Below are 20454 nucleotides of genomic sequence, written 5' to 3' on the forward strand. Positions count from 1 at the left end.
GGGCAGTGATTGTCCCCCTGTACTCGGCATCCATGCGGCCACAACTCGAGTGCTGTGTCCAGCTCCGAGCCCCTCGATTCAGGACACTGAGGTGGTGGAAAGTGTCCGGAGAGAAACAGCGAAGCCGGTGACTGGTCCGGAACACCAGTCCCCTGAGGAACGGCTGAGGCAGCCGGAGTTGTTTAGCCTGGAGTGAAGGAGGCTCAGGGGAGGACATTATCACTCTGTGCAACCACACGTAGCCGGGTCAGGGTCGGCATCTTCTTCCCAGACAACTAGTGACAGGAGCGAGGACACAGTCGCAAGATGCAGCAGGGAAGGTTCAGATTGGACATTATGAGGAATATATTCACAAAAAGAGGGATTGCGCATTGGAATGGGCTGCCCAGGGAGGTGGTGGAGTCACCGTGCCTGGAAGTGCTTAAGGAAAAGCTGTATGTGGCTTAGTGCCATGGTCTAGTTGACATGTAGGTTGACCCGATGATCTCGGAGGTCTTTCCCAGCACAGCTGACCCCGTGTTTCTATAGATGAGAGCGGGCCAGACCCGCAGCAGCGCCCGGCGTCCCCGCGCGGCCGCGCTCTGTGGCCGCGGGCTCGGTGGCGCGGCCGGTCCGTCCGCTCGGCGCGCGGCCCCGCCCCCCGCGGTCACACCACCCGCCCGGCCGGCGCTGCGTCAGCCCGGCAAGATGGAGACCGCAGAGGAAGGTACGGCGCTCGCCCCGCGCCCGCCGCCAGCCCCCGAGAGGGGCTCTGCCGGGGCAGCCTCGGAGGGTGGAGGGGCGCGGGGGAGGAGGAGAATGTCAGCGGGCCCGCTGGGCGGGCTGGGGGCTGTGCGCGCCCGGAGGGGCTTCTCGCACCGGAGCTGCTCTCCCTGCCCGGGCCGGGCCGGGCCGGGCCGGGCCGGAGCGAGGGGGGCAGTGTGTGAGGCGGCGCGCGCGGGTGCCCCTTACATAACCACGGGGAACGGAGAGCGGGGGGGGAAAGGGGGGCGGTGCTGGCAACACCCGGAGCGGGGCTGGCATGAGCCGTACCGGGACACCTGGGCCCGCCGGAACCTTCCGCTGGCTGCGGCTTTGCCTGGGAAAGCGGGGGCCCGGGGGAGAAGTGAGAGCCCGGGGCGAAAAGCAGCAGGCGGGGCAGCGGGAGAGGCGGCGAGGAGGGCACTGCCCCCAGCTCCCTCCTGGCCGGCCGACCCTGTCGGACACGGCCCTGTAGCCCAGGGAGCCTTACATTTCCGCGTTTAGCTGAATAGTAATAGCTGCTCCTTTCGCAAAGCCGACTTTGTTACGTGTGCTGGGCAGTCTGCTTGAAAAATTGAAATATGCAGCAGCTGACATGTGTCTCTTTTACAACAGAGTAATACATAGTCACTTACTTAACTTTAAAAAAAAGAATTGTCAAAGATATCATAGTCATGAGGTGGGTTGTATGTGTAGTATCCATTTCTAAGGGTATTGCTTTATTTGAGATCAAGCATGGATATGTTTTGTCAGTGCTTTTGTTATGCTTAGATCATCACAAAATCACGGAATCTTTAAGGTTGGGAGGGACCTTTGGAGTTCATCTACTCAAAGACCCCTGCCAAGGCAGGGTCGCCTAGAGCAGGTGACACAAGAATGTGTCCAGGTGGGTTTTGAATGTCTCCAGAGAGGGAGAGGGACTGTGTAGTTCAAGCAGGTACTGAAGAACTTCAACAGATCAGCACTTCATATTGTAGCGTAAACCAAACTAAATAAAGCATGTTTGTTGTGCTGTTTCTTGCAGTATTTGAGCTTTGTTTGTTGTCTGAAACAATGAGTGCAAATACATATTGCAGTAGCAAAGCAGTTCCAAGGAAAGCATTTTGCATCTTGGCTTTTGTTACTTTGGCATTATTTTGAATGTAGCTTTTTATCAGATGTCACTTTATTTTCCTGCTTGAGAGGATTAAACAAAAAGAGCTGGAAAAACATGAACCACTGGATGAAATAAGACAACACCTTTGTAGTAGTGTCCTTTGGGTTGTGCTGTAGACATCTTTAATACCCATGCTCACTGATGGTTTATCAAAATATTAGTGTTTCTTAAATCTAACATTAAAATTGCTTGCTGCAGCTCTGTAGACCAAGTCACTTAGACTGATAAAATCAACAACAAAGTGAAACTTTGATCGCTTGTCCTCTGGTTGCCCAGAAAAACTGGTTTTTTTGCAAGCTGTGAAGTGGATACTCAGAAATGACCTCCTGATTTTCCACCACTTCAGTAGCTGGTAAATCCATCTCAGTGGATTTAATTCAAACGGCATAGTTGATAATTTGTTACAGGCTGTTACCAGTGGTAGACTTTGATCATACCTGACTTAAGTAGGTGAACAGATCAGCAAGGCCAAGAAAAGGAGGTTTTTAGTTACATCTTTAAAGCATTGTCTTCTTTAACTAAATTTTTGTGTTAAATTCCACACTTGAAATTTTGACTTTTCTGGTTTTATATACAAGCACACACAAAGGCACATACATATGCAGCCTTAGATATTATATTGTGGCCTTATCAATGTTGCCCTCAAAAGCTCCCAGTGGTAGCATGAAAGTAACCGGTCTATATACTCACTTTCCATAAATACCACTAGAATGTTACAACTTCTTCTACAGTTTCAAACCCCAGATCCTACTATTAGAACTTCATGCAGCTTGCCAGAACGCTGAAGAGACTTCCCAAGGTTAGAAAGCTCTGAACACCAGCAGCAAAGACTGTGTTAGTGCCTTGAGGAAGAGGAAATATGATATTATTGTGTGCTTGAGCTTCTGCTGCAGAGTGTCAGGTGGACTTTCTGAGCTGGTGATTGTCTGATAACAGTATTACAGCTGTTGTGGTTCTGATGGGCTTTGTGCTTGACTGAGATGTATTGTGGAGCTAGAAAACTGAACGGCATGGTGAGAGCTTAGATAAGAGAGGCAGTCTGGGGTCATGGTCAGACCTCAGTGGAAGCTGCTTCACCTCAGAACGAATGTGAAAGTTGCTTCTCTGCAGCACCTGAAAGCACCAGATACCAGGTTTTGCTGAAGAGAGGTAATTCTGGTTCTTTCTAGATAAATCAGTTTGTTGCTAAATAACGTAATCTGTTCACTTTTTGATATTCCAGTGTTGGATTCAATTGGAGAGATAATAGGCAGTGAATCATTCTCGTGGGGAACAGGAAAGAACTTATTATTCAAGGTCATTTTTTCCAAAACATGTGCCTGAAGAACAGGATGCAAAGTGTGTGTGCACATAGAAAAATAGTGACTCTTGCACTGTGCAATTCTCTTTGACCATGGCTGTAGGTTATAAAGTGCATAGCTTAACACATTGACCCTCAGCAGAGTTTATTGATTTGAAGCTATCAGTTGCTTAACAGTCCAAACAACTACACTCATAATATGTTTATTTGGATTTATAAGACAAGTGGAAATATCTAGAAATTATCATAGCTTTAAAAAAAAAATTTAGGTTTATTTTAGTAAGGTAACAGGCACTCTTTTCTCAAGTAAAGAATTCTTTTGCTCACAGGAATGCAAATTGCTTTTTCCCAAACGTTTTGACAATAAGTGAACAGTTTGCTGTGAGAGTCAACAGGCCATTAAATGGACAGATTCAGAGAGCAGTGGGCATCCTTCAGGGAACAGTGTGCTTTTAGCTTGCTTGCGTTGGTGCCAGAGGATCCTTAAAGCAGTGTTGGTTTCATGTGCTGTCTCATGCTTGTCTGACCCCTTGTGAGGCTGATCCAGCCTACAAAGCTGTCCTCTTGCTGCAGTGAAACAGCTCTGTTGGAAAGAATGTGGTGGGAGGTGGGCATGCCACAGTGGGTAGGGCAGGGCCTGCCTGTCAGTGGGAGACCTGTCCTGTGCGGCCATCTGGAAGTGCTCTGGGATAAAAGAATCCTTTTTTAAGTGAAGTAGCAGTTCTGATCATTCTGGTCAGCAGAGACTCCTGATGTTTGCAGCAGTACTGCAAATCATTGCTGCCACACATGGCAGTGATGGAAGCGCTCTTTATGTCTCTGTGTAGCATCACTGATGTGATATTGAATACCTGTTTCTGTTAGTTCTGGGTTTTCATGCTGCATATTGAATTCACTCAAACAACATTTTCATAGATAGGAAATTGTTTGAATTTAATAATTTGAATTCTTATGCTTTATGTGTAGAAGCTGTCCTAATGGCCTATAAACTATGGATATGGTCATAATGTGACTTCTTTATAGAAAAAAATCAGTCTTTGGTGCCTTTTGGAAGTTTTTCTGGAGAAGCATTAACTTTTGAAGATTTTGGCCAAGAACAAAGATAGGTGATCCAGACTTGAAATTGCATATTTTCAGTATTCTCACATCAGCTGGTATTTTTCTGACAAAGATCTCTGATATGCATGTGTTCTACTGGAACAAATATGCATGTTTGCCAGATAGTGGTTGATGGAGAAATAATTAACAAAAGATAAAATCTCAAACTCACATATTCTATAAAAATCAACATTTTATGTTCACTTCCCTAATAGATGTAAAAGGGAGAGCCAAGGGAAGATACCATGTCAATAAACAGATAAAACTTGATTTTTTTTTTCTATTTAATTGTGTGTTTAGAGCTCTGGCTAACTGAATGGTATTTAAAACAGACATCTGGTTTTTAGAGGGAAAGGTTTATGTTCATTTCTTTATTCACAAAACCTCTTGCAACCATTAGTTGCAAGAAAATGTCAAAAAGAGGAAATAAAGAAGGTGTGGGAATATGGAAACATTACTGAAATTATGAAATGAGAAACAGAAAGTGGCTTTTCTTACTAGACAGTAGGCAATCTCCAAGTTGGGTAGCAAATTGCAAAATACCTGTGTCTGTTTGTTATTTTGGATTTTTTTTTTCCTTCCATCAAGAGCACCAAGGAAATAGTAGCAAATTATTGAGTCATTGTTGGACATTATTAAACATCCTCTGTTCAGCCTCTGTTTAACTTTTTCCAAACTGAGATGGAATTTTTGTATTTCCAAGTATCCACATTCAAGAAAATTATCCTTAACAGTTTTTATGTTGTTCTAGTGATAACTCTTTAGGCAGAAAACATATCCTCCTCTAGTTTTGCTGTGTCTATTTCCTAGAAATCCTAAAATTTTATAAGACGTGTTTTGAGTTTATGTAACATGATCAGGCAGATAATGTTCTTGTTGCTCTTTTTGGTGATCTCCCAGTCTCTGTCTTGCATCAGATGTCTTTCATCCTCTTTCAATTTATTCTGGCTTCATTTTGCTACATGGTAAAGTTTCTAGAGTGTAATTGTGTGATTTGGCTTGAAAATTCAAGTTCTTTAAGCAGCAGTATAATAAGTTTTTGTCCTTGTCAGCAGATATATGCAGAGTCTGTCGGTCAGAAGGAACTCCCGAGAAACCCCTTTATCATCCATGTGTGTGTACTGGCAGTATTAAATTTATTCATCAGGAATGGTGAGTTCTGTGTATATGTGTTTCTTAATTTTTTTTTTCCTGATGAAAACATATTAGCATGTTTCTAAAAATACTTCAAGTCTTCAGGTTAACTAGTGGGAAAAAAACCCCAGTTTTCAGTGGAAACGTGTTTGGGGTTTTGATGTTGTTTACATGATGATTCATTACAATTCAGGAAAAAATTAGTAATTATATATGGAAAGAAACCACTGATAATTATTTGTGTTTGGGACTGCAGTTCTGATTGTATGTCAGACTTATGAAAACTAAGTAGAAAAATCAGTATGTTGGGTTTTTTTTTGCCCACTTATAGTTGTGAACAGAAAGAACATCAAACCTCACAGAAAAAAAAAAAAAAAACCAAAAACCAAAAAAACCCAAACCAAACCCTAGTGCTTTTTAGTCATTTTGAGGTGTGTTTGATCAGGAAGTGCTAAAGTAAAAAACTGTAGTTCTGGTCTATATGATAATTTCTGATGGTATTATAATAGTCCTTCTTTCACAAATACAGCAGTTCTAAATCTTAGCTGTATTGAAGTATTTATAAGAACTGGTGTCACTGGTGGATGTCTGTGCCAGGATGTCTGATCAATAATGTACTCAAAGAATGTTCTTTACCAACACTGTGACACATGTCAGTTTACCTTTTTCTACTGTTTGAAACTTAGTTCATGGCCTAAATGGACTTGATAATCATGCTAATTTAAGTCCTGCTTGACAGTACAAATATCCTGATTTAAGTGTGAAAGCAGAGAATTGTTGTGTTTTCCTTAAAGGAGGGATAGGGTTGAGAGATGTATAGCGTGTGTTAATGTGATCACTTTTTATTGCAGCTTAGTTCAGTGGCTTAAACACAGCAGAAAAGAATACTGTGAATTATGTAAGCACAGATTTGCTTTCACACCAAGTAAGTATGTTTTCCTTGCTCATATTTTTTTCAGAATTTTTCTCATGTAATATCTGTGAAGTGATTACTTTTTCATTCAGTGTGGTAGACCCAAACTTGGGGCATAACTTCTGTGTTCTTGTTTTAATTGCAGTTTTTATGCATGTTATTGCAGACTGTGAGTTGCTTAAGTAATGGATAATTTGGTTCCTTCATAATCTTAAGTGAGACATAAAAGAAATATTATTCTGTGCCTTTTTCTGACAGCCTTGGTCCCATTCTTTTGCTGCCAACATTACAGTGTGTTGCATGTTTTCAGCTTCATTGATAAATTTGAGTTTTTGGAAGTCTGAATGGTAAAGTAAAACCATGGCAAAATTTGTATTTGAAAGGCAGTTTTCAGTTACCTTCAAAGGATCTACCTGCAGCACTAATACTTGGCTTCTGTCAGTTTCAGTTCAAGTGATCTTGACAGATAATACAAATTACGATTATTCCACTTACATTTCAGTCACGATACGCTAACTACCCGGTTAGCATATTAAATTGCCTTTTATGTTAGATACAACTAAATAGGTTAGGCAACTTATGATGAAGAATATTTATATAGTTCTGAAAGGATTTTTAATTACATTTTAACTGATTGTAGTGGGAATAGGTGAGGTGGCAGGCTAGTATTATTTAGTGTTGTCAGTTTATTGCCTGTTGAGCAGGTAAAGTGGGTTTTATGCTACATTTTTCTCTTTAAATTTACAGATTTATTCCTGCTCTCCTCTCACCTTTTTTGTGTGTTGGGTTTTTTTTCCTCCTAGTTTTGTGCTGTGGTAGAGAAAACTGAGGCTAAGGTGGTTTAGTTCATGTATTTTCGATTCCAAAAATCCCTTAATGTACCTTCTTTCTATATGTTGAACCTTGGTATAATGTATTTCTGCCAACAATTAATTAAACACATTAGACCATCAGTGAAATATGTAATATTAACTCTGTCTTGGGTGGGTAATAGTGTATTTTATGTAGAACACAGCAGAGCTTTCCAGTTATTCTTAAATGCTGCAGTGGCCTGCATGAGGAATGTTAGAGATCATTTGCTTGCAGGTTTTATTTGTTACATATTTTTATAAAGGCATTATATTACTTCTGTATGGAACTTTCACAAACTAAAAGTGATATGCAGTTCTGAATCTCCCTGCAAGCTAATTAGCCACTTTCAAAATTGCGTACTGTGACTAGGTCCTCTACAGAATTCAGCATGCAGGACCAGAAAATGGCATTTCAGTGATTTATTAGTTAAGAAAGAAGACTTCCTAGTTTTGTATGAAAATAGAAAAGAAAGCAGATCAAAACAGTTTATAGTGTTTTCCTTGGGATCTAGGAAAAGAGGATGAGCGATTCTGAACTAAATACACTTTATATGTATGTTACTGTTGATAAGAGGAAGCTTAGTTACTGCCCTTATCGACAAAAGTGTTCCTGCAGAAGTTAATTCTTTACTGACACTGCTGTTGCCAGCACAGCTTGTAATGTACTTGCTGGTTATGGACAGGGGAGAAAACTTAGTTAAGTTATTGTGGTTCAAAAAAGTACCATTTTTCATAGGAGGTTTGAAATTGGTAATAAGGAACCTCTTTCTTCCTCATGCATGTGTCCTCATGAAGTGTGTCCTCCACATTCAGCCTCTAGTAAAGGTCTGCTTATCCTCTGCCACACACTTGTCACTCCCCTGACTGAGCAGGCTCAGCTGATAAGCTGTCCTTCTCAGCTTTCCACGTTGCAGTGTGCTTTTTCCTACCAGGCTTCACACAATGGTAGCAGGTCAGGTACCCTGCACAGATTCCTCGTGCCCTCCCTACCCATTGGGTCTTGTTTCATTGTTTCCCTTGTAGCCAATACTCATGCAGTTATGGTTTCCTTAATTTCTCTTATCCCTCTTTCTTTGGAAGATAATGTGGCTGTCCAGTGTGGAAACAGGATCTGCTTGTAGGAGCAGGGAAGGAGTCACAGGTGCTAGAGAGAGAATGATAAGGTAGAAAAAAAAGGGACTTATGTATATGCCAGTCATCTCAAGCAAAGTTGGATCTGGCCTGTAGGTCTAACACATTTTCAGATAAGTTGATCCACCACAGGATGTGGTCACATAAACACTTGCATGTAATTAATATCTGTGCTCCAGCAGACAAGCACTAATAGTGTAATAGAGTATTAGTGCAGTAATACCAGCAGCTCCTCTCTTATTTAGCTTGGTTTGCTTGCTAAGGCTGTTGCTGTCATTCTGTTAAAAATGCACCATTGCTAGTGTAACTTCTCATGTATGGAGAATTCATAAACTATTTCTAGTGCATTATTCTCTAAGTTCTGTAACATTTTGGGATTTTTTTAGCACCTGAACTGCTAGCTTAGTTATTGCTTGGAAGGAAGGAAAAAGGAGAAGATTCAACTTGTATTTTGGCTGGACTACAAAGGAACAAATTTTTCTTTTGAATAATAGCATCATTCTCTAAATGTGTTTAGTCATGTAGGTAAATTACTCAATTTCAAATGCGTTCTTTAAAGCTAAATTTTTTATGTTTTAAAATTAGTTCCTTTTCTGCAGTTCTACAGGTTAAGAATTAATACAACTATGAAAAAAATAGCTTTTGACAATTTTTGATTGTCAAGGTACTTGCTCATTTCTGCACTTCCTGTGCAGCTTCATTGCTGGTATGTGATTCATGCAATGTTACAAGCTTAGTTAAAACAGGCTGTAAAACTAAAGGAAGCCGTATGAGTAGGGTGTTCCTTATCATGTAATTTGGATTTACATTATTGAGGGATATATTAAACTGATTTCTTTACCTGTTTGTTTTGATAAACTTTTAACACAGTAGTCCATACCTTCAGAATTTCTAGAAAGGCTAATTTCAAAAAATAAACTTCTGGAACAAAATACTACGTGCTGGCACAGAATTCAATGTGTCTTCTGCCATCTCGAGTGTGCAGAGTATACACACAGCTGAGATTTATATGAATGTTATTTCATATATATGTTAGAGCTGTACTTGCCTGAGAAGGAGTGGAGTTTTTCTCCTTTTACCTTAGTGGTCTGAAACAAAGTCTGCATGTGTTTGGAGGGTGTAAAACACTCAGGAGCTATCAAGTATATCGTTTTTACTTATAAGTTACACAGTCTTATTGCACGATCAGTGCACGAGGGTGACTGAGGTGGCATATAAATGGCTTGCAAATGTAGTAGTAAATAAAGAATCTATGGGTAAGAGGGTTGCAAGTGTGATGATGCTGTGAAGTAGGTTAAATGGCAGCTTCTAAAGGTAGCCTTGTGTTTTCCCTACCTTATTTGTGTCAGTGTAATAACAGATTTTTTGTCATGTCATCTGTTTTGGAGAAGGAAAATTAGTAATTGTGTTCCTGGAAAAGTTAGGCTTACAGGAGGGGAGGGAAGGGTAGAACAAAACCTCTCCTCCTGAAAACAACCAACCAAACAAAAAAAATCCCACGCAAATTTAGGATTCACATCTAAATTAGCAGCTACACTGCATAGGTGTGACCTAAGTATCCAAAAAGCTTTCTAGTAGTTTTTCTATGACCTGTACCGCTCAAAGAAGTTGAGCTAAACCTATGAAAAACTCACCCAAAGTCTGTTTGGATTTCATGCTGTAATAGGAAAAAAAAGACAAGCTATTGTTTCAGTTGGTCTGTAGTAGAAAGATTTTCATTTGGAGGAACTGTGGTAAATAATGCAGGAATTTGCTTTCTCAAACTGAGTTAGGAAAGATTACTGGGATGGAAAGTAAGGGATGGAGCTGCAGTGAGGAAGATGCATGTGCAGAAGCAAATGAGATGGATGGATGCTGTGGTGCAGGGTCAAGGTCTCAGGCCTCAAAGTGATAGTGGGGAGGGGGTACAGGGAGCTGCATGGACAGAAAATGGCACTGGGTGAAGGACACAGGTGGGGAGACAAGCTGTGAAAATCACTGGCAGCAAGCTTCAGTGGTGCAGGGTGCTTGAACACCAGGGGTTCCTGTCATGCTAGGAATTCCTGCATTTCATGCACCTGAGTGTTGCAGGACATAGAAGGATTTTACCTTATCATCATAAAGCTCCTCATGGAAAAAGCTGTACAAATTTTGAGGTGTGCACAGGACAGCGCACAGGTAAAACAGTTTTCTTTTCACCCTCAGCTTCTGATATCATCAAAAATTGCCAAATTGTTAAAATTTGGGGAATATAGCTTGTGTTCTCTTAGTAGCTACATTGTGCTTTTATTTGAAAAACCTCTGTTGTAATTCTAAAGCCTTTAGAAAAGTGAGCGTGCAAAAATGCCAACTTTTATAAGCGCTTTCTGCTTTAAGTTAGGATGGGCATTCTTTCTTGTAGCTCTTTGTGTGTGTTCAGTAATTCCTGGAAGGTGCATTTTTAAATTTTTTTAATTTCACATCTTTCCAACTGAACAACTTGTCCCTAAAAAATAAATCATTAATACGTAGTTAATATTTTCTGTGTAGTCCTTGTTGCAAAATATTGATCAAAATACATTTTTTGAAAACAAGAAAGCTCTCAAAGTATCTGCTGAATTGTCTATGAGTGGTACCATAAATATTTAACAGATATACTCTAAATAGATATTCTTTTGCACCCTTGACAAAGCTTTTTTGTCTCCTGTGGCAGAAATTTTCCAGAATGTTTGTTCATTGTGAGCTGAGATCATTTGTTAGACTTCGGTTGGCATTTTCTATGGTTCCAAATTGTGTACTAAATCTGTTTCTGTAACAAGAAAATTGTAAGATGATGTCGAAGTATGCTTGTGTCCTGCTTTCAATTCACTGCTCTGTGTTCTCACAGCTACAGTTCCCCAGTGTTATACTTTTAGTCCTTTGTTTCATGAATTCCAGTTCCCTGCCAGATACCTGGTGAATAACAAGCTTTGAAATTTCAAACCAGTCACTGCTTGTCTCAGGGGTGCTGTTTTGTTGTTACTTTGTGTCAGTTATAATCCACATATTGCTGAAATGCACCAGTCTCTCCCCATTCTTTGACTGTTTCTGGATGTTGATACTGTTTGTCTGTGTTCTTGAGTTCTCTTTACAGTACAAAATCTGAGGGAAATAGCCCCGGAGAGAAAAGAATTTCTTTTTCCTGTAGAGGCTTCTTCTCTGAGACTAGTAAAAGGATGATTGGGAATGTAGGTGAAGGGCTGCAGGTAGATAGCATAAAGCAGTATGTATTAGACTCTTAAAGGATTGCTCATGAGAGGAATTGAAAACTTCTTTCTATTTGTTCTTATAAAAATTTGTTCTTATAAAAAATGAGTTTCCTTATGTAGTTAGAAGTAGGTAAGGTTTTAAAAGATAGTGCATAATGTTGAAGTCTTCAAGCACAGATGTTTCCAACATAACAAACATCCAGGCAGAAATGTCTTTGTGCAACTCCCAAATTATCTTCTTTTTTCAAATCTGTTATTGATAACTGTGCATTACTGCTTCTTAGTATCCATGTAAATGTGTAGAAACTAAGTACTAGTAATGAAATTGTTACTTGTTTTCTAATTGTTTGCAAAAGAAGACCTCACAACTGTTTTTCTTGGCTTTTGAGTAGGGATGGGCCTATGCAACATACAGGTGTTGAGTTTAAAAAGTCAAGAAAATTTAGTACATGAGAATATCTGTGCAGGACGAGAGATTTGGATTGTGCTCTGTAATAGGAGCGTCCTTACAAGAAATTCTGCCTGATATGAAACAGATATCTGTTGAAAGTCAGTCATGGTGTGTAAATTTCAATGTCTGTGGATACTTAATCAGTTTTCTTCAATTTTCCTCCCTGTGTGCTGCTTTTATTTTGCTGGGTTTTTTTTTGGTCTGTTGGATGGCAAGTAGGATCTCAATATCTAGCACAAGCAAATGGATAGTGTGCAAAATTGCTAATTGCTGTTGCTCCTCATGCCACGTCCATGAACTAGGTTTATAAGTAACAGACAGAGGAATCTTTGAGGTAGTGTTGAGTGAGAGTGATACTGATTTAGATTTAGATTTAGAATCTGCTTTTTTTTTGAGCTTATTTTTAGGTAATTGGAGTTTACAGTTAACAAATAAAGCTATTAAAAAAACTTCTCTTAGGTCAACAACTGGCATGGAGCTTATTAATTTTCCTATTCCGCTCAGTACACAATGAAACAAATGTGTTATGTGAATTTTTTTTGTTGTTTGTTTGGAGTCATCTCTTGAGAATATAAAATATGCTTATTCTTCTAGTAAGCTTTTGTCAGATGCAGTTTGTAGTTGGCAGGACTTTTACATAAATGCTTCTCTAAAGGACAAACTGTTTCATAAGTGCCTTTTCTACACAGTTTATTCCCCAGATATGCCTTCACGGCTTCCAATCCAAGACATCTTTGCTGGACTGGTTACAAGTATTGGCACAGCAATACGATACTGGTTTCATTATACACTTGTGGCCTTTGCATGGTTGGGAGTAGTACCTCTTACTGCATGTAAGTATTAATTTTCTGTACATAATGCTCTTATACACAGGGACATGTGCCACTTCCTGCAACAAAGTTTTATTATTAAACCATTATAAGACCATTATTGTTTATTAAAAAAAAAAAGAAAAATCAAAGATGCTATTTCATTTATTTTCACTGAGAAATTCTACTTGTTTGACTCTTAAGCCAGTAGTGCAATGCAAGAAGGTGTTAAGACATAGGAGAGAATGCATGAAAGAGCTTTTAAATGTCTTACTCCAATAAAATGCCTCTTCTCAATTATTTTCTTTAAAATCTACATGGAAGGTTTTATTTATTAATATTAGGATAGAAGGGTTGTCCTATTTTTATTAACCATCTCTAAATGAAAGTGCAGGGGGTTTTTATATGAGAAGTAAAATTCCTTTACAATCATGGACAAGTTGATTTGTGAAACTCTTAAATCTCAAAGTCACGTAAGTAGTAAAGGAATTCAGTAGAAAAGAGAGCGCACATTTAAATTACTCTAGTATCCAGTTTGAAATTTACTTTCCAAATAGAGATGGAAAAAGAACTATGGATGTTTCAACAAGCTAATACTCAGAAAATGGAGAAAGGCAGAAAGAATATAGTGTTCAGTCAAGGCAATAATTAGAAGTGCATCTTTACAAACCATAATATGTCCCTTGAACAAAAGAGCAAGGAAGTAAATGCATCTCCCCAGACAGTTTCTAGGTATGTTCTATGTTTTTATTTGTAGCTGGCACAAATAAAATAAATGCAGCTGGCTGTAGTTTGAGAATAGCACAATATTGGCATCACCTAATTTTGTGAAGTAGACCACATATACTGATGGCCTACACATCATGATAAAAAGCTGACGTTTATGAGCATCAACTATTAATTCATAAAATACTTACTTAAAACAGATGATGAAATGGTGATGGTCCTTGCAACATGATATCATAGCACCAGAAGTTTATACACATTCAAAATAAGACTGAGCAAATTAAAGGGGGAAAATTGCATCAAGGATTAATTAGCTGTGAGATATTTTAGAATAGGAAGTGAAGCATATGAGAATGTACTGAAGAAGTATCACAGCAAATATCTTTAACCTTCTTCCATATTCTTCCTTAGGCATCCATTAGTGTGACCAGTGAATCTTGGGTCTAATCTAGTATGGAAGTTCTTACACTTTGTGTGTGTACTTTTAAAGACGTGCAGCTAAAATACAGCTTTGTTGCATGTGGTTGTGTATGATCTTGAATTCTGTTCATGCATTGAAAATTGCACTTTTCTTCCATGTCATAAATTTAGTTAGACACCCGGTGGAATGAGGGTACCTGGGGGGTCCTTTCCAAGTGAAGCTATAGCCAAAATCAAATTTGTATCAAACTTCTCTTTACTCACGCAGGTCGTATCTACAAGTGCTTGTTTACTGGCTCTGTGAGCTCACTACTGACACTGCCATTAGATATTCTGTCCACGTAAGTACTTCAGCAGTTTGATACAAAAACCTGTTTTAGTCAGATTATCCTGAAAACAGTAACTTTTGAACTTAATGTCTCTTTCATCCAGTTACATTTGTTATCTTTTACCATCATAATAAGCAACTACCCATTACCCTTTGCCCAACCAGGTGTATGGACAACACCATTACGATAGAAATCATTTCACTTTGGAGTTCCATTATTCAAGATCTTTAGAGCTGGAAAACTGACTTCACAAAGCAGGCCCTGGTTAATGAAAATTGGTATTTGATGTCAAGAAAACTTACGCAAAATTACACTTAATAACTAAAAAAAATCAATTTCCTATGGTTTAAATCAGATACCTAGTAGAATATTATGAAATGTGTCACTAATAATGTCACTTTCTGTTTTCTTTGTTGCATTTTTATATTTTTAATTTAATTTTATCTATTCTGAGTCTCTTATGCGAGAGGGATTATTTTTTATCAGATTTCCTTCTAGCTGATACTTGGATTTTTAATGCTTCAATCAACATCTGCTATTGCACATTGTCTGTCCGTGTCCTTTTTAAATCAATTTTGCCTAAAGAATTAGTAAATACCAAACAGCAGAATTCCAAGCTTACTTAAATTCAAACCTCTTACATTCTCATTATGTTGAACACAAGGAACTGAAACTGAGTTTAAGTAGAATCATCTGCACATCAAGCAAATTTAGAATTAATGTTCTCTATGGTTCAGCTAAGTCATCGCAATTGGGCTATTTGATTTGAGAAATCAGGTCAAGTTGCATTTAACTTATTTTCATTATTGGAAAGAAATGCTTGTTTCAGTCTAATAGCAGTGTGTTTCCGATTATCTCTGTAGTGTAGATTCAATTTTTATTTTTCAGAGAAGAATTTGAAACAATTGAACCTAGAGTACCTCATGTCTATTACAGTCTAGGGAGAAAATAAGGGACTCATTATTTGTCAGATTTTAATGATGTGTGAAACTGTGTTTTGACATTTGTTTCTTTGGCAGAGCCAATTACAGTAGCTTCTTGTGTCATTTTTTCATTTTGGACTTCATGTCCCCATGGTACTCACTATGCTGTGCAGGCACAAGTGTGCAAGGGGGACCAGACTGAGACTTGTTTGGAGATGGCAGAGTACTATGGTGCTGTGTTTCTTACTTATTTTTAAGAACATATTGTAGTTTTACACTATGTTTTACAAGGAGGTACCTGAAATTAGGGATGAGCATTGCTTAGGATTATTTAAGTACCTCTTACATTGCATGAAACCCTAGTTTTGGTTGGCTGGCTGAACTTTGATTTGCTGCTGCTATACAGTTATGTATGATCTGAATGATTAATTTTAAGGTATAGAGATAATATATGAGATAAAATGCTACCTGAAGTGTAGAGCAGTTGAAGGGAAACCCTACAGTTCCATTCTTCTGGTTCAGGTAACTCAGCAGATAAAATGCTGATGTGGACTTGATATTTAGCCATTTAGCCATTTAAGCAAACCTCTTACTGTATCAAACCATTTACTTAGTGACTATTGTGTTTCCTTTGCTATTCTGGAAGATTGTTTTTTTCTGGGCTACTCTGTAGTGTTACCAGCAAAATGTTGTTTTTATTAATTTTTTTTTAACAGGGAGAACTTACTGGCTGACTGTTTGCAGGGCTGTTTTGTGGTGACATGCACTCTGTGTGCATTTATCAGCCTTGTATGGTTACGTGAACAGATCGTCCATGGAGGAGCACCACAGTGGTTGGAACAAAATCAACAGCAGCCACTCAATGGTGTTGGTCAACAAAATGAGGTAAAACGTACTGTTCATTAGTTCACAGTTAATTTAGAAAATGTACTTCTGGGAGTAAATACTTTATCAGAATGCAGTGAAGTTATTTTACTTCATGGTACCTTTATTTGTTAGCAGAAGTTGAACACTTTTTCCTGTATAAACTCACTGACACCACAGTTATGCTTTTAAAGTTGTTTTATTGTGTAGCATTGCATAGATTCTTAGCTCTGTGTCTTTACCATTTTTTAAGATAATTTTATGGACATAAAGCTGAATTCTCAGGCATAGTCAATGAAGACGCAGCTTGCTTTTATTTCGTCTTTTTCATAAGTATGCAGGTAGTTCATGAGGTAACAATTCACTGTTCTCAAAGCAATTGGAAGTTCTGTTGACATCACTGAAGTTGGAGCTTCTCTGCCCTCCTCCCACTCCCCACACATGCGTGTGCACTCCTTCAGTGCTTTCAGGAGCCTCTTAGGTGAAGAAGTGATCATATAAGCAATCCATGTACAGGGAAGAAATAATTCAAAATGTTGTTTTCGTTTTAGTAACTGTCAGTTTTTAAAAGACAGAGATTCTCATCTTGGTGACTGACTGAGTTGGCCTTGAATTATCATCTTTGTCATATAATGATAGTTTCCATGAGGGGGTTCCCCTCTATTAAGCACTGGTGAAACCACATCTGGAGTGCTGTATCCAGTTTTAGGGTCCCCCCGTACAAAAGAGGCATGGACAGAGTGGGATGAGTGTAGTGAAGAGCCAACAAAAATGATTAAAGGACTGGAACATCTGACATGATGAGAGGCTAGGAGAACTGGATTTAGTTTGAAAATGGGAATGCTCAGGGTGGACCTTTCCAGTCTGTATGAGAGCCTGATGAAGGGCTGTAAAGAAGACAGAGCCAGGGCTGTCTTGTGGTATTGAGTGACAGGACCACAGGCAGTAGGATTAAATTAAAATGCAAGAAATTCCATTTGGATTAAAAAAAAAGGTGTTTTTTTGGTGGGTTTTTTTGTTTTGTTTTGGTTTTTTTTTTTTTGGGTTTTTTTTTTTTTTTTTTCATGGACTACTGCTGTGATCACTTACTGGAACAGGTTGCTTAGAGAGGTTGTAAAGTTTCCACCTCAGGAAAAGGTGGCTCAAAAGCCAAGTGGGGAAACAGCACTGACCTTGCCATAGCTGACCCTGTTTTGAGTAGTCAGGTTGGCTAGATGATCTCTGGAGGCCCTTTGCTACCTCAGCTACTCTGTAAGTTATCTGAATATTTCTTTTCCTGTTTTTAAAGGTTTAGTGGTCCCAAGTGTAATTCTTATCTAGAAAATATATTATTGACTTTTTTTAATACTGTTTGGCTTCATATATATACAGGATAAAAGCATGAAGAGAGCTTGATCAATTTAATCTAGTACTAAATCCTGTTTCTGCAGGCTCAGGCTGCTGTAAATGGAGGTGTTGAAAATGCTGTGCTTGATCAACCTGCTAACCCAGCTGCTGAGAATGTAGTTGTAGGTGAGAACCCTGAAATTCAAGAGGAACAAGTAGATGAAGAGGAGGAAGATAATGAAGATGAAGAGGATGCTGTAGTAGAAGATGCAGCAGATGCAAACAATGGAGCACAAGGTAACAGGTGACTCAAAACATTAATGTTCTAGTTCTTACTAAATATAAATTAATTGAATATCAAACTGTCGTAATGGAAGGAAGCTGTGTAAATTCCCACTTCAGCTTATTTATCTTGCCTTTGCAAATTTCATGCATTTTGAGTGCTGAAGCATCTGCTTGCTGAAAAGCTGTCGGCAATTACAAGATGAATATTATGCACTCAAGTCTTTTTGTTCATTTAGAACATGACGTGGAGTGGTTACATCTTGTTTTGAGTGATCTAACAGCTGTAAAAATGGCCATTGTCTCCTCAGATGACATGAACTGGAATGCTTTGGAATGGGATCGAGCAGCAGAAGAGCTTACTTGGGAGCGAGTGAGTAAGAATAATTTTCTTGAATTTAATAATTTAGGCTCATACTTGAAGTGATTTGTAGTATTGGTGTGGTAAAATGCATTTGGGATAGATTTGGAAATCATTCTTTTGTAAGCGCCTTTAGTGACCCAGAAAAGTTGTTACATTATAAACAAAATGTTATTATGTTCCTTCTTAACCATTAAAGAAAGCATTTTTTTATTTTAAGTATAATAGCAGCTTATAAGTGTATAGTAGCAGCATAAAACATGTTTTAGTAGACTTTTCTGAAGTCTTCCACTTGGTGAGGTATAGAGCTGACTTACAGCTTGCTTTGAGGACACTGGGCCAGATTAGGAGTGCAAAGGTGTTGCATTAGATGTAGTTCAATGCTTAATTTTTGTATTTATGGAAGCATTAGACTAAAGAGAAGGGAAATGGAAGTTTAGGTTTCTTTGCAAAAAGCAAATGTGTTTCTCTAAAAATGGTGAAGCATTTTAATGTAACGTGGTTTCTGTTAATGTAACAATGTTCCTGTAACATTGTTTTTGGATCACAAATTCCATAACTAGAGCATGACATGCATGTACACTGTAATCATGGAGTAGTGTAGAGACTTGAAAATTAGGTTTTTGTAGCTGGTCTAGAAGTAGCCAACATCTGAGTTCAAAGGTCACCACATGCAGCAAAATCTGCCTGATGGTAGGTGCAGCAGCTCCATGTGATTTACCAGCATCACTACTAGGCTGTGGTATAGTTGTTGCCTTGATTGCAGGGAAGCAGAAATACAGTTTTCATCATGAGTGGCACATCTTGATATTTGTTTTGTATCTACTGAAAGCTTCTTGGAGTGTTTTGAAAGATATTTCATCAAAAAGGAGTACATAATTTCAGGTTCCTGAATCACTCTGTTGTTTATTTCAGGATGGAAGTGCTGTATTTCTGAACCCAATTTATTTGCTAGAAAGTGCTGATATATTCCTAACTGATGATATTTTGATGCTTTTCCATGAATATACAAGTCAGTTTCACAACCACTTCCAATGTTATGTGCTGACATAGGCAATAGATGTGTAGTTGACATTTAGTATCAAAATGGGGGTAGGCTCTTCTATTATGTCATCCTGTAAAAATACCATGCAACTTTTCTGAATTTTCAAACATTTTTGCATCTCAGTTTGATTTGTAAAATATGTGCAACTCTTATATCTTGGAACTTAGTGCAAAGTCCTCGTACAAAAGAGCCTTGAACATGGAACTTTACAGCAGTAATTGTGGAGTAGGAGTGTCTGGATTGAAATAGTAAGATACAAAGAAAAAAAAAAATCTCCTTTCCCCCCCCACTTTGAGTGTAATGGATGCTTTTTTTTTGACTGCTCTGTGGATACTTCCCTTAACAGCTGTGCCGAGTGATGAAGAATTTGTTTCCCATCTTCCCTAGATGTAAAACAATTCTGTTCAAAAGTTAATAGCATACAGTATAGCAAATTACCCTGTTAGTTGTTGCTTTTATACATCGAGGGTAAAATACTAACTTTTCTCAGTGCAAGCATAAACTGGTATTTTGCAAGTAGGATGAAACAAAAATTTGTTCTTGTATTTAAATACTGAGTTGATTAAACATGTACTTAAATAGCCATTCAATCACTGCAATATTTTGTAAATACAAAATCTTTGTCAAAGTCTTCAAAGTCTTGGAGAGAAACAGCTTATAAGTTAATTGATTCTGTGTTTGGTTTGACACATAGATACATGTGTATTCAGATATTCCACATGTATATCACTGCCTTTGAACACCTGAGTTTACTGTGTTGAATGAGAACTTTGTTTCTCTCTTTATCAGTAAGAGTTTATGTGCTGGTACTGTTGGTTGAGCCATTAAAAAACTCTTGACTGCATTGGACAATAAAGGTCAATGTGAAAGAGGCTTATTTTAGATTCAGGTTGATTTTTCTAATAAGTAAAAATTACTTCCTTATCTTCACAGATGCTTGGACTTGATGGATCTCTGGTTTTCCTAGTAAGTACAATCTTGCTTTTCAATAATTTCTACAGAAGGATTTTTTGAAGTACCTGTATTTTTTTAATATACATAATTGTATTTGAAGTCCTTTTTTTCATATCATATATACATGTCTTTAAAGAGATTTTCATATGATGTCATGTTCAAGCAAACTGGGTTTTTAGGAGTTTCACAATTAGTGGTGTGTGTGTGGCATAAAAGTGGAATTTCTTAAAAGATGTAGATAACTTTGGGTCACTTAGTCCACTGTAAATAAAAACTAGACCTTTTAAAAAGCACACACTGAAAAGACATATGTGTTCTAACCTTATGTTTTGATCTTAGTTATAATTAAAATACAGTTCTCATTCAAATGTATTTTTTGTCCTAATACCACCATAACACCACTACATCTAGTGTAGCCTAGATTTTAAAATCTA

General features: G+C 38.3%; 1 protein-coding gene across 3 annotated transcripts in view; it reads left to right on the plus strand.

Annotated features, from left to right (window-relative positions):
- The first annotated feature begins 606 nt into the window (after positions 1-606).
- MARCHF6 (membrane associated ring-CH-type finger 6) overlaps positions 607-20454 on the plus strand; it is a 45251-nt gene continuing 25403 nt past the window's right edge. The window contains exons 1-9 of one of the 3 annotated variants that reach the window (XM_041475862.1): positions 607-706; positions 5351-5447; positions 6281-6354; positions 12671-12814; positions 14205-14277; positions 15905-16073; positions 17483-17675; positions 17972-18033; positions 20000-20032. In XM_041475862.1, coding sequence (XP_041331796.1) covers positions 688-706; positions 5351-5447; positions 6281-6354; positions 12671-12814; positions 14205-14277; positions 15905-16073; positions 17483-17675; positions 17972-18033; positions 20000-20032 — 864 coding nt within the window. In that variant the 5' untranslated portion in view covers positions 607-687. Of the gene's footprint in view, positions 707-5176; positions 5261-5347; positions 5448-6280; positions 6355-12670; positions 12815-14204; positions 14278-15904; positions 16074-17482; positions 17676-17971; positions 18034-19999; positions 20033-20454 lie in introns of those variants that run through there. The other 2 variants (XM_041475861.1, XM_041475863.1) reach the window with 2 other exon arrangements.

This window comes from Pyrgilauda ruficollis, unplaced genomic scaffold (assembly GCF_017590135.1).
Source record: "Pyrgilauda ruficollis isolate IOZ18807 unplaced genomic scaffold, ASM1759013v1 scaffold37, whole genome shotgun sequence".
In the NCBI taxonomy this organism is placed as follows: Eukaryota; Metazoa; Chordata; class Aves; order Passeriformes; family Passeridae; genus Pyrgilauda; species Pyrgilauda ruficollis.